We start from the raw sequence: 17,135 nt of genomic DNA on the forward strand, positions 1-17,135 counted from the left end.
TAGCTCAAAGAAAAAGTATACAACCCTCCTACCCACCCACCCCAAAAAAACCCAGCAACAACAATTAAAAAAACCTAACTCACAATCAGTAAAGATATAAAAGAGTTGAGCAAAACCATGAACCAATGTAACTTAAAATGATATTAATGGAATATCACACTCACTCGAGTGCATACAGATGATGTACCAAGACAGAACACATGTCAAGCCATAAAACAAGTCTCAATAATTATCACAGAAGTCCTAAATAATTCATGTGTTAAGGAAGACAGCACAAGAAAAATTAGAAAATATTGGTAATAGATAATAACATGTCAAAATATGTGGAATACAGCTAACAAAAACTAAAGGAAAATTCACAGCTTTAAATACTTCTACAGAAAAGAAGAAACATAACTTCAATGAGTTAAGTTCCTACCTTACAATGGGAGAATAACATATGAAATCCAAAGAATCACTATTAAATTCAAAATAAGCAGAAGAAATGATAAGAGGAGTATAAATAAATGAAAAAAGAGGACACAAATGCAATACTAGATAAGTCCTGGTACTGAGAATTAACACCTAGCATGGAAAAAAAAGAGAGACAACACAAATTACTAATATTAGAAGTTTTTAAAGGGATATAATTATAGATCCTACAGACACTGAAATTATAAGGGAATATTTCCTTTTTTTTTATTTAAATTGTTTATTTGGCTGCACCAGGTCTTAGTTGCGGCATGTAGGATCTAGTTCCCTGACCAGGGATCAAACCCACGCCCCCTGCCTTGGAAGTGCGGAGTCTTAACCCCTGGGCTGCCAGGGAAGTCCCTTAAGGGAATATTTTCAGCTAATAATTTTACGCTAATAAATTTGACAACTTAAACAGAGTATTCCTTGGAAAACACAAATTCATAAAGCGATATAAGAAATAATAGACCCGTATCTATTAAAGAAATTCAGTTCACCATCAGAAACTATTTTCATAAGAAACCCTTATGACCAGATGTCTTCACTAGTATAAGTAAGTAAGTGTTAGTCGCTCAGTCATGCCCGACCCTTTGTGACACCATGGGCTGCAGCCCACCAGGCTCCTCTGTCCATGAGATTTTCCAGGCGAGGATACTGGAGTGGGTTGCCATTTCCTTCTCCAGGGGATCTTCCCAACCCAGGGATCGAACCCGGGTCTCCTGCACTGCAGGCAGATTCTTTACCAACTGAGCTAAAAGGTAAACTTGACCATTAATTTAACCAATGCCCCCCTCCCCTCAAATCATACATACACTGTCACCAAATAACAGAAGAGGAACTTCTAAACTATATGAGGTCAGCAGTATCCTGATACCAAAACTTGACGAAGATATAAAAAAAGAGCAAACTATAATCTAATATTCCTCATGAACAAAGATATAGAAATAATTAACAATATATTAAAATCCGGCAACATGTAAAAAGGAGTGTTGATACATCATAACCCAGTGGATGTACTGGGTCCATGACCGATAGACCCAATCCACGACCCAGCTGGATTCCTCTCAGGAATGCAAACCTGATTAAGCATTCAAAAGCCAACCAATGTCATTCAAAATATTAACAAAGGGCAAAACCATATGACAATTTTGAAAGATAGGACTTCCCTGGTGGTACATGGGCTTCATCCCCCTCCAGGAAAATTCCACATACCATAGAGCAACTAAGCCTGTGTGCCACGACTACTGAGCCCGAGCTCTAGAGCCCATGAGCCACGACTACTGAGCCCTCCAGCTCTACAGCCTGTGCTCTGCAACCACAGAAGCCACCACAATGAGAAGCCTGCACAGCGCAATAAAGAGGAGCCCTCGCCCACTGCAGCTAGAGAAAAGGCCTGCATGCAGCAACAAAGACCCAATGCAGTCAAAATAAATAAATAAATAAATAAAGGTAAAAAAATTAAAGAGGCAAAAAGATACAGAAAGAGTACCTGAAAATATCCAACATCTATTCATGATACAAAAGTCGTAGCAAACTGGAAATGGAGGGTAACTTTCTCAACCTGAAAAAAGACTTGTGAACAGCCTATCAATCATAGATCAAGGGGCAACACTGAACTAATACTGTAAGCAAGGAAAGGATATCTACTCTTCCCACTTTAACAATATACTAACGGTGCTAGTTGGTACAATAAAGCAAGAAAAAGATAAAAGACACGAAGATTGGAAAAGAGATAAGACTATTATTAGTATGCCAACATGACTGCACAAATGAAAAACCCTGCAGAATATTAAGAAAAAACCCAACCTATCAGAATAAGCAAATTTTAAAAGGCTGAAGGGATATAAGATCAATATATATAAGACTTCACTATATATATTGAAGAATTAATTATATATCCATATAGAAGCAGCAGACAATTTGAAAATGAAACAAACAATTCTACCTATGATTACATAAATAATATAAATATTTAGGGGAAAATGAACATAACTACTGAGCCCAGATGCTCTAGAGCACGTGCTCCACAAGAGAAGCCCACACACTGCAACTAGAGAGAGCCTGCATGCCCCAACGAAGATCCAACACAGAAAAAGTTTTTAAAAAAATTATTTTTTGTGGAATACAAAGGATCTAGAAGAGCCAAAACAATACAAAAAAGAACAATTGTTGGTGGGTTTATGCTACCTGATTTTGAAAGTGAAAGTCACTCAGTTGTGTCCAACTCTTTGCGACCCCATGGACTATACAGTCCATGGAATTCTCCAGGCCAGAATACTGGAGTGGGAAGCCCTTCTCTTCTCCAGGGGATCTACCCAACCCAGGGATCGAACCCAGGTCTCCCATATTACAGGCAGATTCTTTAGCAGCTGAGCCACAAGGGAATCCCAAGAACACTGGAGTGGGTAGCCTATCCCTTCTCCAGTGGATCTTCCCAACCCAGGAATCGAACTGGGGTCTCCTGCATTGCAGGTAGATTCTTTACCAATTGAGTTATCAGGAAAGCTTACTATAAAGTCAGAAATAAGAAAGCGTGGTATTGGCATAAGAACAGGTATAAATATGAGTGGAACAGAAGGATCCAGAAATAGACCTAGACATACATGGTCAATTTATTTTTGACAAAAGTGCCAAGTCAATTTAAAAGGAAAGAAAAAGTCTTTTTAACAAATGCTGCCAGAACAACTAGATGTCCATATGGAAAAAAATAAACCCTGACTCCTATCTCATACAAAATTCATTTGAAATGGCTCAAGGTTAAATGTAAAAGCTAAAACTATAAACCTTCCAGAAGACAAGTTTCTAGAAAATTATTGCAACCTTAGGTAGACAGAGTTTAGGGACAGGGAAAAATCCACCAACCATTAAAAAACAATTATTAACAGGACTTCATCAGCACTAAAAAATCTGCTCATCAAAATACATCACTAAAAAATGAATACACTACCCCAAACTCAAATAAAATGTACTTCAGCACAAATATTTGACAGAGGATGTGTGGATCCAGAATATATAAAAGAACTCCTACAATCTACAGTAAAAAGAGGCAAGAGACTTATATATCTACCTCACACAGAAGATATCTGAATGGTTAGGAAGCACACAAAAAGGCGGTTAACCAGAGAAACGCAAATTAAAATCCCAATGCAATACCATCTTGTATCTTCTAGAATGGCTAAAAAAGGCTGATAATACGAAGTGCTGCCAAGGATGTGGAACAACTGGAGTGTCCAGATAGCGTTCCAGCTAGGGGAGTATAAAATGGAACATCCACTTTGGACAACTGTTTGGCAGCTCCGATAAAATTTAACATACACATATCCTAAGAACCAACAATTCTAACCTTAGATATTTACTCAAGAGCAATGAAAACACATACCCACAAAAATTTTTTTTACAGAAATGTTCACAGCAGCCTGATTTATAACAGTCCCACCTGGAAACAAACCAAATGTCCACCAACAGATGAAAAGGCAAATACTGTATATTCATACAATCAAATACTACTGAAAATAAAAATTAACGAACTCTTGATACATACAACACTAAGGGTGAATTTCAAAAAGATGTTAAGTGAAAGAAGCCAACTACAACACTGAGTGATTACATTTTTTATACATTCTAAGAATAATCAAAATTAATCCACAGTGATAGAAATTTGAAATAGCAGCTTAGGATAGTGGGGGCTTGGAGTTGCTTGAAAAGAGACACAACAAAAATTTGAGGTGGGAGATAGAAATGTTCTAACATCTTGCTTCGAGTGGTGGTCAAATGGGTATATATAACTATTAAAACTCTTTGAACTAATTAAGTATTTTAGATTAGCACATTTTATCATATGTTTATTATACCTCAATTTTAAAAATCCCTAAAAACCATTTTAAAAGTATGGAAGGCAATCCAAAATATTAACAGAGATTGCTTCTGGGAGGTGGGATTATGGCTAATTTTTTCTTTGCTGATTCACTTTTCTCATCTTTATAATTTTCTACACTGAACTCCCCCTTCTCCCCCACCACCACTTTCTATGGTATTTATGTTTTATAGTTTCACAAAGATCCTAAAATGTCACGAGTATTCATCTTCTGAAAGTACTATAGGATTACAGGTAAGTAACAGAAGCATGTGTCAAGTTCTCCTTCCACAGCAGGCATGTGGTTCAGTGTCTGCGGGGGACACGGAAGGGGCTCAGAAGCTCAGCCAGAAGCACCGTGGCAGTCTGGGGAGAGGAAGAGGTCCGACGTGGGAGAGTTCAGCTCTGACCCTGGCTCACTCACTGAGTGGTGGCCAAGTCACGGAGCCCCTGTTTCTTCACCCCTAAGATGGAAATAAGATATATCCCCTTTTCTGCCTCACTGGGGTTTTGAGGATGTTAGCTGAAATGGTCTATACAGTACAGATGGAATTAAGGGAGTAGTAACTTCTGATATTATGTGAACAGTCAGAAAAAGCCTTTCTCACAAGTCAGATTTACTACTCTTAGTCCCACAAGAAACAAATAAGAACTTTGCTAGGATGACGCAATGCTCTTCAAATCAACAGCCAAGAACTCTTACCTGTTGGCGTGGTAATGGTGATTCTGCAAACCGTAGGAGACGCACTGCGTGTTTAGCCGCTTTGGCTCAACCTCCTTCCAACTATCTTCTGTCCACTTTCTCTTCATCTGCTTCTCCTCTCGCTTTTTCCCGACATAGTCAGCATAGGTCTGGATGCGATAGCTCTCTGCATACTTGCTGGTATTGACAGCTACAAGGAAAAGAACAAATCCTTAACAAAGGGTCTGGCCTGGCCCCAGCATGTTGGAAAAGTGGCTTGAGGTCATCAAAGGAACCCTGAGGTCAGGTCTGCCATTTAGAAGCCAGATGGCTTTGGGAATATCCCACAGCTCTCCCCGTCTGAGTCTCCTCACCTGGAGAAGAGAGTCCTGCTCCCCAGCCTCCCTTACAGTGTGAAAGTGCTCTATAAACTATAAAGAACCAGAAGGATGTGAGCAAGACATTAATTTTCAGAATATCTGCAGGTAACATTAGTGCCTGAAAAGTACTCATTTTCAGAGTAAGAAAATGAAAAACAAAACCAAATCGCCAAGGGAAAACTGTTGTGAAAATAAAGATGACAAGAAAAGCAATCTGGACAGCAGTGCTGATCCCCGTAGGTCTACTGCACACCTGTGCCTGGTGCTCTGCATACGTGACGTCTAACCTTCACAGCACACTTACAAGGGAGAAGTCACCTTTACTGATTATAAGTAAGCTGGGGCTGCCGCAGGCCACGCTGCACCAACGGCAGGGAGGAAAACCAGGCTGCTTGGACCCTAAGGCCAGGGCCCTTCTCAAAGGTCTGTGCTTCCCTTTGGACTCTGCAGATTCAAGACAGTCCCACAATATTTGAGACCTGCCTCTTCTCTTTCTCTTCTTAAAGCCTGTTAATTCTCTGTAATGTGCTTCTGGCAGGAGTTCTTGAGAGCCAGAGCTTGTTCCCTTTTGGGTGTTAATGGGTGATAAGGCCAGGACTGTCTTCCTGCCTCTTTCTCGGAGGCTGGGGGCTGGAACACGGGAGTGGCCTGGGAGTGAGGACCCACAAAAATGGTATGGATGGGCCCCTTGTGCTGCTCTGGCTTCTGCAGTGTGAGCAAACATTCCCCATCCACTGGTTATTACCCCCACTAGCAGCGAGACAGCAAGGGCTGGGCCGTGCTGGCAGGGAGCTGCGGGAGCAGACCTGGGACCTGTGCTGCTGGAAAAGCACCATCATGTCTGAAATAGTCTGTGTACCTATTTTCAGCGACTTCTTGGTACAGAGTGAAGGAAGTGAATGTTTGTTGCTCAGTCATGTCTGACTCTTTGCAATCCCATGGACTGTAGCTCACCAGGCTCCTCTGTCCATGGGAGTTCTCCAGGCAAGAATACTGGAATGGGTTGCCATGCCCTTCTCCAGGGAATCTTCCTGACCCAGGGATTGAACAGGGGTTTCCTGAGTTGCAGGTGGATTCTTTACTGTCTGAGCCATATAGAGTGGTTCCCAGTAAATATTATGTGAATAAATGTAGCAGGTGATGATGGACACATCAGAACTGGAAAAGGGACTCCAGTACTCCAGGGACCTTGAACCACAGGGACAAGACACCTAGATGAGACGCAGATACCCCCTGCATATCTGACGCAACCAGCTTCACTCCAAACAGACTGGATTTGCCTAAAACTCCTCAGCACAATAGTAGTTTATAGAATGTCATGCCTTAAATGCTTAGCCATCTGAAGAGCAAAAGCAAAATAAAACAGCAACAAGAAAAATAAGGAAAGACTCCCATTCTTTATTTATTTTTTTTTTAAATTAAGAAGTTTGCTGTACTTTTCAAATATTCACTCTAGAGTTAAAGAGGGTAGGGTGGGGGTGGGAGGAACAAACCCTAAAGGTATTAAAGAACTTTCACACTGTCCCAAGGGAGTAGAGTGAGTTAGTGAAACGTGAGCTCAAAACAGCATGCTCTGACTCACTCACAAGGAGATAAACAGAAAGCAATCAGTTCTGCAGATATGCTATCGACCAAAGTCACTCAGATCAGAGAACTGCAGAAACAGTATCCTCTGCTGAAAATCCTATTCCTCGGGACGGTTACTTTTCTAGCTTCCAAAGGACTGCACGTCTGACTTTCTCAGCTCGTTCATCTAACTGCCTCACAATCTGTACATCCAACCAACATCATCCATCCATGCCTCCACCCAGCAATTGCTCACTAAGTGTCTGTCCGTCCCAGGGACCATGCTAGACATCTGGTAGAACAAGACACAGTCTCCACCTCTCGAGCCCACCTTCTCCCACACAAGCTTCACGCAGAGTTATGGAAGCCTGAGACGACCTACTATACGACAGTTCACCTCTCAGTGTGATGGATAATGTGAACCCACAGACTCTACATGCTTATTCTGTACCAGTCATTGGCAAGTGAGCATCTGCTGGATTTTCCTCTTTAGGTCTCACTCCTTACTCAGGCAGGGTTATTCTGAAGCGTGTCCCCAAGGGAAGACATATGCCGCAACACCTCTCTCGAGTTTAGTTTGGACTACCGAGTCAAAGAGGAGGCTTGAGTCAACGTTCCCCATGAAAGCAAAGGTGATGATAAGGTCATAAAGGAGCCAAGATGATCTGCTTAACAGCATCCGACTGCTTCCAGTAATTTGGGTCCCAGCCCCACGGACAAATGCTTCAAAAGCTCCCTGATCATGATGGGGAATTTATCTGAGCACATTTGGAACGAGGAGCGCTTAAAGGGGGAAACAAATAACAATCCCCTTTTCACTGCTGGCCTTCACATGGCAATAATTTACCAGCATTCCTTCAAGTCCCAGCAGCTTTGCAGCTCTCAGCCTTTAATCTGGAAGCCAGCTCTGGCGCAGAGCCACCCCTCTAATGGATGAATCAGCAAAATGAATTGGCTGTCAGCTGCGTCCTTCAGTGATTCCAGCTCGCCTGTCAGAAGCGGCGTGGAGCAGGAGGCTTGGTAACACTAACCTTTTCCAAATTTGTCAGGGAAATGCTTCAAGGCCATCTTTCGGCCATGCCACTCTGTTGAAGCCACTGTGAAACCAAACACGGTGAGGGCCTTCCCCGGCTCCCTGTGGGTGAACAAGAGCACCTCCTCTCCTGCAGACTTCACCCACCCACAGCTTCGCTGAGCTGGGCGCCCTGTCTTGAAGCATTTAATCTTCACAACCACCCCACAGGGAAGAGACGTTCTAGTCATCACACAGATAAAGAGGCTGAACATTCAAGGAGCCACGCATGTCTGCTTACAGTCTTGTAGAGCAAGCGACAAAGCTGGTTTAGAACCAACATGTGAGCATTTTAAAAAATATAACATTGCCACAAGTCTGACATATACTTGTGTATTTCTGTGTCCATTTAGATTGAGGATTATCTCATAAAATGCTTCCTTGAAGAGGACTTTTAAAGAACTACTTACAATGTTTAGATTTTTTTTTTTCCTAAAAATGTAGACCCTTCCATTATAATCAAGTAAAAGATCTCTCCAACTAGGTCAAGAGCTATATTACATTCACAAGAAGACAATGTAAGACATAGAGACCTTCCTAAATTGATCTATAGATGGGATGCAATTCCAATTTTTAAAATTCCACTTTAATAAAAACATTGAAAAAAATTTTAAAGAGATTAAGAAAAATCTCAGCAGAACACTGAGCAGCGGTAGCCGGGGGCTGGGGGGATGAAGCCAACCACCAAGGAGGCGAGGGAATTCTGGGAGTGATGCAACTGCCCTCTGTGTCTTGCCTGCGGTGGAGGTTACACCATGGTGTGCGTTTGTTAAAACAAAGCCCTGGCCAACAGAACAGTGGATGTGTATTTCATGGTATATAAATTACATCTCAATCATTCTGTGGCATTTCAAAGGTCCAATTCCAAATTTTAAATGGAAGACAAATGGGCCAATAATAGCCCAAACATTTCTGAAGAAGAATAAGACAGGGGGACTTCCTTGGCTAGCTAAAAAGCTTATTGTAAACCTGTAGTACTTAAGACAGTGCCGTAATGGTACAGAGATAAACTGACCGATGGCACAGGAGAGCCTAGAAACAGATCTAGGCATCTATGAAACTCTGATATCCGACAGAGGCAGCATGACGGCGTGCAAAAGGAAAAGTTGGAAAAATTGTTTATCCACGGGAAGAAAAGGAAAAAAAAACTGGATTCTTACTCACACCAGGCCAAAAAATCAACTCCAGATGGATGAACCACTTAAATGTCAAAAGCAAACTTTGAAAACTTGCAAAGAAAATAGAAGTGAATATCTCTTCCTGAGCTTGAAGTAGGAAAGAATTTATGATGATACAAAAAAAATGTTAAGCATAAAGAAAAGATCAATAAGTTTGGCTTACATTAATATGAAAACTTGTGTCCGTCAGAAGAGACTCTGAAGAGGGCAAAGACAATCTACATGCTGGGAGGAGATATTTCTAACATGTGCAACTGATGGAGGATTAGCACCAGAATACATAAAAACGCCTACAAATCAGTGAGAGAGGACCCAACAGAGAAATGGGCAAAAGACACAAAAAGCACACCCAGTCATCTCACAGAAAAGGGAGCATAAAATGCCAATAATTATAGAATATTCTATAGAATATAGAATTATAGAATTATAGAATAAATATAGAATAATTCCCTGCTCAACCTCAGGGAAAGGCAAATTACGAGCACTTAACTAAGGCGTCATTTTGTAGATCTGTAGAGGGAGAAGGAGGCAGGGAAGGCGGGGGGAACAGGAGACAGAGGGGAAAGAGGGGAGAGCGAGAGTGAGTCTGAGGCTAGAGAGGCACAGAGCATCAAGAAAGCAAGAAAAGGATCAACGTGACTTTTATGAGAGTGGTTCCCCATTTCCACGCTCCTCCACCAGGAATCAGGTTTGGGATGTGGAGGAACAGCAGATTCTTGTTATAATTTACTAACGGTATTTTAGCTCTTCTGGTTGAGTAGTGGTTTCACAGAGGTTCACTACATTGTAAACACATTGGTTAGGCTTTCTCGGTCCAACCCCTAAGGGCTGTTTCTGAGGCCAAGTTTGAAGGTCTCTTGTAGGAGGTTAAGAGTTTCTCTAGTTTCAATGTCTCCGGTGATAAGGAGGTGTCCCTGCATGGTTGGAGTGCTGTAGCCAAGCACGGGGGTGCTGACACACCGGGCTTCTCAGACCTTCCCTGGGGAAGCTGAGGACACTTGTGCAGTCTGTTATCAAGCTGCTGCAATCATTTTATTGCAGCAATGGCTAGGAGGGGGCGGCGGTTGGGAACATCAGGAAACTTCTAAAGCAGTTACCACCATCAGTCCTGCGTTTTCTGCAGTGGCTACCCTCAGCCAACATTAGGTTCTCAGTCAGTTTCTATGGGAATCACCTATGCTTATCCATCCGATAGTTACGAGAAAGGGAACTATTTACTGGTTACTTATTCTGCCAGGTACGGAAAAATCCTGTAAGGATTATCCTGACTTTATAGATAAGGACACTGAAGCTCAGAAGAAGTGATGGGTTCAAGGTCCTGAAGATGACAAACTTTGGGATCCAAACCAAAGCTGCATTCTTTTCATGACACCATGTGCACTGGAAGGGTCCCACACCATGTCATTTGGAGTTAACACAGGCAGGCGCCTCTGTCTGCGAGAGCCTCAGAGTCCAGCCACCTCTCCATACAACAGAGTTGTGTACAAAGCAGAAGGATCTCTCTGTGATAACCTGGTATGTTCACCTCCCACCAGAAGTGACGTGTGCTGAGAGTGACCTCTGCCAGCTTTGCAGGCCCAGACCCTTCGCCCCACCCGCCAACGTGTGCTTTAATCCTTGAAGATGCCCACTTCCGATGCCCTTCACGGCCTCTCCTGACCCCTCCGTCGGCCGCCGGCCTGGGGCCCTGCACCACTGTGTCCTCATTCTGGGCTTTCAACCCGCACCAGGAGGGCACCCGACGCTGCTTTGTATTTGCTTGCTTATTTACATGAGAACATATCGGATTGAGAAGTTTTCTCGTGTTCTACACGATTGGATCCAGTTTGGGTTTTCAAGGAGACAGTCAACTTTATAAAAAAAAAAAGTGTGTGCAAGCTCAGCCATGTCCTAGTCTTTGCGACCCTATGGACTATAGCCTGCCAGGCTCCTCTGTCCATGGGATTCTCCAGGCAAGAATACTGAGTGGGTAGCCATTTCCTTCTCCAGGGGATCTTCCTGACCCAGGGATCAAACCCACGTCTCCTTCGTCTCCTGCACTGGCAGGGAGGTTCTTTACCTCTGAGCCACCTGGGAAGGCCTTTACAAAAACACTCAACCCTAATAATGGTCAGCAGGAATATTTGCCTACGTTCAACCCATCTAAGGAACTAGGCAGATAAGGTGCTCGCAGGGCTTGGTGCTCTGTCAGAAGCATGTGCAGTACAGCTATTTCCAGGGTGTCCAACAGGTGAGAGTGGGCAGCCGCCCAGGACACAAACAGCCCTGTTTTACCCTCACCAGTCCATTCTCGTCTATAAAACCCTGCAGAGTCTTCAAGATAAAGTGCCAGCCTGCGAGAGGACGTCAGGGCGTTTAACTCAGTGCAGCCCTCCCTCAACTCTGACTTCTTCCCACGTGTGTTCCCAATGGGGCCAGGCGCTCTGTGAGGGAAGGGATAGTACTTTACTCATCTGTAGCGCCTAGGTTCTCCCATGGTACTCTGGCAGGAATTTAAATGAAGATTATGGAGGGAGGGAAGAAGCACAGCTTCTGTATCTGTTGGCAGCTTGTTTCAAGAGGAGAAAGCCAGAACCAGGACACATATTCATATCTTCAGTTAAAAGTTCCGTGATGAAGGCTGATCAGGGGACAGAGAGTCTGGGGCTAGACACAAGAGGAGTGAACTCTGACTCTGAAGGGCTGGCTCTCTCTGGGCAGTGGCAGCCCACGCACGTCACCACCCCTGAGCCTCACAGCAACACCGGGAAACGGATGGTGATGGCCCTTACAGCAGCCTCGGCGGGGCCAACACACCGGCCCCGGACACAGGGTCAGGACCCAGAACCTGTGATTCCTTGTCTGCTGCTCCTCACACAGTGCCTACTCACCCAATGAAGGGTTTCTGTTTGTTTGCTTGCTTTTAAAGTACTAAGGCTAGGGACTTCCCTGGCAGTCCAGTGGTTAGGACTCCATGCTTCCACTGCTGAGAGTTTGCATTCGATCCCTGGTTGGGACACGAAGATCCCACAAGCCTTGCAGTGCAGCCAAAAAAAAAAAAAAAAGAAACAAAATAAAAAATAAAGTACTAAGGCTAAAGAATGAATACTAAGGCACGTGAAAAAGACACAAGCCCTGTAAGAGAGGACATAATGGAGTAAGAGGCGGGGACAGGGGCCGGTAGTCCGTCTCTCCTCGTGGTCCAGTCACTAAGGCTCCACACTCCCAACGTAGGGTACCCAGGTTTGATTCCTGGGCAGGGAACTACACCCTGAATGTCACAACTAAGACCTAGCACAATCAATTAAATAGATCAATATTTTAAAAAAAAAAAGAGGCAGAGGGGCACTGGTTTCATCCACCTCTGCTTTCCCCCGGCCTCCATCACAGCACCCGACATGAGACACTCAGGAAAGAAATGGACTAGGGCCAGGGAAGCAGGCTCAGGCCACGATGCTTGAAAAGATGTAAAGGGCAGAGTGTGAGAGAAAGAGCAGCTGAGCGCTCACAGAACCGGGCTTGCACCCCACCCCACTGGGTCCTCGGCACCGTGAGGGTGGGCACTGGGAGCCCCGTCAAAACTCGACGGGCACCAGAGAGGAAGTGGGTCCCGTCCTGGTTCCGCCACCTACGAGCCCGCCTGCGCCGTGCTCCTCCACGTCACCCCCTCATTCTGCCCGTGGCTCCCACAGCGCCTTTCACCTCACGGTCTCTAATGAAGGCCAAGGAAGTGGAGAAGAAAACACTTTCCACAAACTGGACGAATGCTGATGTGTAGATATGGCGACATTTACTTCAGATCTACACAGGGGGAGGCCATGAAGTCAAGTGGGAAAAACCACAGGTTCTGAGGCCGCAGAGGCCTGGGTTCAAATTCTGCCCAAATCTTTACTTGCCTGAGGCAAGTCACCAGGCCTCCCTGGGCTTCCCTCTCTTTATCCATCAAATGGGGCCTATTTACCCATCTCAGAAAGCTATTAGGAAGGGCAGCGCTCTTAGCACAGGGCCTACCACACAGTAGCTGCTTAATTAATGAGGCTATTGTGGATAAATCAGAGTTCAGACTAAAAGAACTGTGTCTAAAGCATCCTACAGAGACACAGATTCAGCGAACTGCAGCTCATCACACGTAGGGGGCTGGAAGTGAGGGGGCCTCACACACCCAAGCCTGCAGCAGCTCATGCAATAGCACTACCGTCTAGAATTGGGGTCTTTCCCATGCAAAAAAAACATGAAAATAAAATAGATTATACAGGAACCCATACATCAACCATACAAGACAAGTGTGAAATCAGAAAGTCTGAACCATAATTTAAAAAAACTGAAGCAACCGAAATTAGTCAATTAATTTTCACTCACTCTTGGCGACACCAGAGTCTGCTTCTGAAACGTGCACCTCATTCATTCACTCCACAAACACCAGCTCCAGGTTCTGTGTCAGGCACCGGGGCATGATGGAAGGGGACAAATGATCCCCTCACAAAAGAAGCTCATAATCTGGAGGAGGAGAAAAGGAAAGGAACGGACTGGCAGGGGAGCACCGGGGAGGCAGGGCTCTAGGTGAGGAATAAAGATTTCAGCACAAGGAGCAAAAGGTTGACAGTGAGGAAGAGGCCACCGCTTAAGTTCCCAGCTCCCAGGGCCTCTGCCAACTGCTTCTGCGTTCACTGAATGGCATCGCCAAGAAGCACTGCTTCCATGAACCAGCCTGCGGGTGGCGGGTGCAGGGACGGGGGGAGGGGAGGTTCTTTTCTTTCCATGGTTCCTAGCTGAAAAGTCAATTAAAAATAAATAAAGCCACCCTTTATTGAGTGCTTACTACATATAAGCACTCTGCTGACTGCTTTACAAACAAACATATTTAGCTCCTGCTTGTTCATTTATTCACCCTTCCACCTGTGCGTGAATACACACTAAACTCTCACTTGTTCATTTATCCATCTATCCATTCACTGATGAACAAACACATCATCTTCTATGCCTGGGCCACTGGGGCTGAATCAGAGATCCGGTCCTTGTATTTGCTGGGAGGGCAGGACAGGGCACAGAGCCCCACATGTGCTGAGGGTGAGAAATGCGCTCTGGAGTTTCCAGTGGAGTGCTGGCTGGGCAAGCCTGGGACACAGGGACCGTTTCTCTAAGGAAAAGACACTCGGGCTTTCCTGAGACTGAAGGTGAGAGAGCAAACAGTAAAAGACACTGGGGACGGGGAAGGGCGTTCCAGGCAGGAGTAGCACGGAGCGACCAACCTGATAAGGAGACACGGTCTGGATGGAGGAACTGAAATACGACGTTAACAGTGGAGACTGCAGAGGGAGGGGGGAGGACCTGCAGTGAACCTGGGTGATGGGCACCCCATGCCACGTGCAGCGGGACCCACAGTCTGGCTTCAGTCACCTGGAGGGGGTACAAGTGTGAGCTGATATGTGTCTACAAGGTCACTGCGACCAACAGGGAAAACGGGAGGAATGGAGAAGGCGCGGAGTGAGAAAAGAAGTCCCAGTGGGACATTGAGAAACAGCAACACTCACCTTATAGATGGCAGGAGCAGGGCCTGAGGGGGAGGGGGACTAACCTAGGAAGTCGGGGGCTGTGGGGCCCAGAAGGGAAGAATGGTCAGTGTGCTGGGGACCAGGCAGGAGGACAGGGCCCTGGGGCTTCAGGATACAGAGGTCACCAGGGACCACAGCTGAAGCAGAGGGCAGATGGCAGGGATGATACTTGCAGACTCCTGGGACTTGCAAAAGAGGAGTCATTGGGAGCAAAGGGCACTGGAATCAGGAGTCCTTTCGAAAAGATGGAAAGGATTCGGCAGGTTTTTAGGGTGTTGGAAACAAGCTGCAGGTGGGCCTGAGGATATGGGCCCATGTGAGGCCTGGAGAGGAGGTGGGGCCCAGAGCATCTGTGGGGGCCCCACTTCTGAGTGGAGGGAGGAGTGGGTTAGAGCTTTGTGAAGCCAGGGTAGGAAGCCCCACCAGGAAGCTGGTGGTTCCCTGGGTGGAGGGAGGGGGTCTCCCTGAGTGCCCCGGGGCTGAGGCCGAGAGGACAGAAGGGCAGAAGAGGCCATGGTGCTATGACAAGCGTCCAACCGGAGACAGTGGCCTTCTGTGCAGAGTAACCAACTCTCCCATGCTCTTTCTGTCCTCAAAGCAATCCCGCAAGGTGGGCAGGAGCTCTGTTTTCACAGACACAAAAACAGAAGCTGAAAGAGGCTGAATAACCTGCAGAGGGCCAAGAAAATGATGATTTTATGATGGAGTCAAACAGGAGCAGCCGGAGTTCCAAAAAAATTTAGAATTGAGAGTCACTTAAAAAGAGAGAGAGAGAGAATTTTTTTTTTTTAAAGATAAAACACTTAGGAAGTTAGGAAGTAATTCCGTACTTAACAGTCCTGACAAACTTGACAGACAGCTGAAAGAGCTAAGGTAATTTGTAACATTCTTCACACTTCTTGGGAAAAAATTAAGGTTGATGTCTCAACTACACAGGAATAATTCAAAGTAAAATCAAAGATCTCCTAGAATGTGCGAAATGGCAGATCCTAAATGTCAGGAATACTGAATAAATTGCACTCTAGGGAAAACTAAATAGTACATGTTTTTAGTTATACTATTTTTTATAAGTGTTTTTAAGGCCTGCACATATCACAGAGGAGTACAAATAAATAATAGTCATGGTTTACAGAGGGGTTACCATGTTCCAGATGCTATATGAGCTCGAGTCCTAATAGATTACCATACAGTTTATAATACCCTAATATATTAACCTTAACATAGACTCTTTCATCTCTAATCCTATCCTCTACAAAACAGCCCTATTTTGAATATGACCAAACAAGAGACGCAGATGGGTTAAGTCCCCTGCCGGACATCACAGTGCTGAGTGGTGGTGAACAGCCAGTTTTAACCCCCTACTGACACAACCTCCTCCTACAAGGGCGCCTTCACAGTCTAAAGGCATACAGTGTGCAGCACGTTTTAAATTGCAACAGTATCACTAAAGGAGACCCACCTTTTCTACCCAACCCACTCTGATGCTTCCTATTGTTTCTTTTCTCCCTTCTTTTTAAATTCTGGTGTCAACTAGCACTGATTTCCTGACCCGAAGTTTGAAACAAGCCACAGCTCATTGACACCCACCATTCAAAGTGGCATTTCTGTGAGACAATGCGCTTTGTGTTCTAAAAGGTTAATCAACAAAAGGACTTTTAGGACACAACCTATTCACCAGCCAGAGTTCGTATGTAACTGAACTGCTGGGTGGAGGCAGTGGCTGGGTGTGCAGCTGGAGTTAAGCAGGGTTCACTAACTCTCTCCTGTGATGTTTCAGATGCCAGATGCAAACATACACCAAATAGAAATGTCCCCCACGTACAGCAGGATAATACTTTTGGACTACTGACCTTGGCAGTTTGAGCACTTTATGAAGCATTAAATCTGCCACAATATTACCGCTATTGTGATAACACATAAATGCACCATCTTTTCTTTACGTCCCAAGACCATGTTTACAGAAAGCCTGACAGAGCAGCACATTTTCAGATTTAAAGGTTTCCACAGTTGAAAAGCTTAAAAGTCTGTTTGTGTATAAGCCAACCAGATACTGTGGGAGATGCTGAGCCGCAATATTTACACTTTCACTACATGTCTCTCTGTGGCTGTTTTGATGTGGTTTTCATTTGATAAAAGAATTTACTTACACCTCGTGACTCAGCTTATTCATTAACCAAGTGAAACCCAGGAGGGAAGGAGAGAGAGAATGAAAATGACAGGCCCTTATCAGCAGGCAGGGCTGAGCTGTCTCACCTGCAGGGTGAGTCATTACCCCTGGGAGGGAGGGCATCCGTTCCCCAAAGGGGCCTCTCCCAACCCAGAAAGGAGTCACAGAAATGCCGTATAAAGTGTACACAGGGCAATTCCGTGTATGGTTCCCGTTAACCCTTCCTTGCCGCGCTACCGGTCTGGAACCTCTC

At 44.9% G+C, this 17,135-nt stretch overlaps 1 protein-coding gene across 13 annotated transcripts in view; it reads right to left on the reverse strand.

Moving 5' to 3' along the window:
* PARN (poly(A)-specific ribonuclease) overlaps positions 1-17,135 on the reverse strand; it is a 199,452-nt gene that overhangs the window by 48,594 nt on the left and 133,723 nt on the right. For 6 of the 13 annotated variants that reach the window (XM_060405995.1, XM_060405996.1, XM_060405993.1 and 3 more), the window contains one exon: positions 5,010-5,199. In XM_060405995.1, the coding sequence (XP_060261978.1) occupies positions 5,010-5,199 (190 nt within the window). Of the gene's footprint in view, positions 1-3,832; positions 3,890-5,009; positions 5,200-6,770; positions 15,385-17,135 lie in introns of those variants that run through there. The other 7 variants (XM_042240571.1, XM_060405994.1, XM_042240569.2 and 4 more) reach the window with 3 other exon arrangements.

This window comes from Ovis aries, chromosome 24, assembly GCF_016772045.2.
Source record: "Ovis aries strain OAR_USU_Benz2616 breed Rambouillet chromosome 24, ARS-UI_Ramb_v3.0, whole genome shotgun sequence".
Taxonomy (NCBI): Eukaryota; Metazoa; Chordata; class Mammalia; order Artiodactyla; family Bovidae; genus Ovis; species Ovis aries.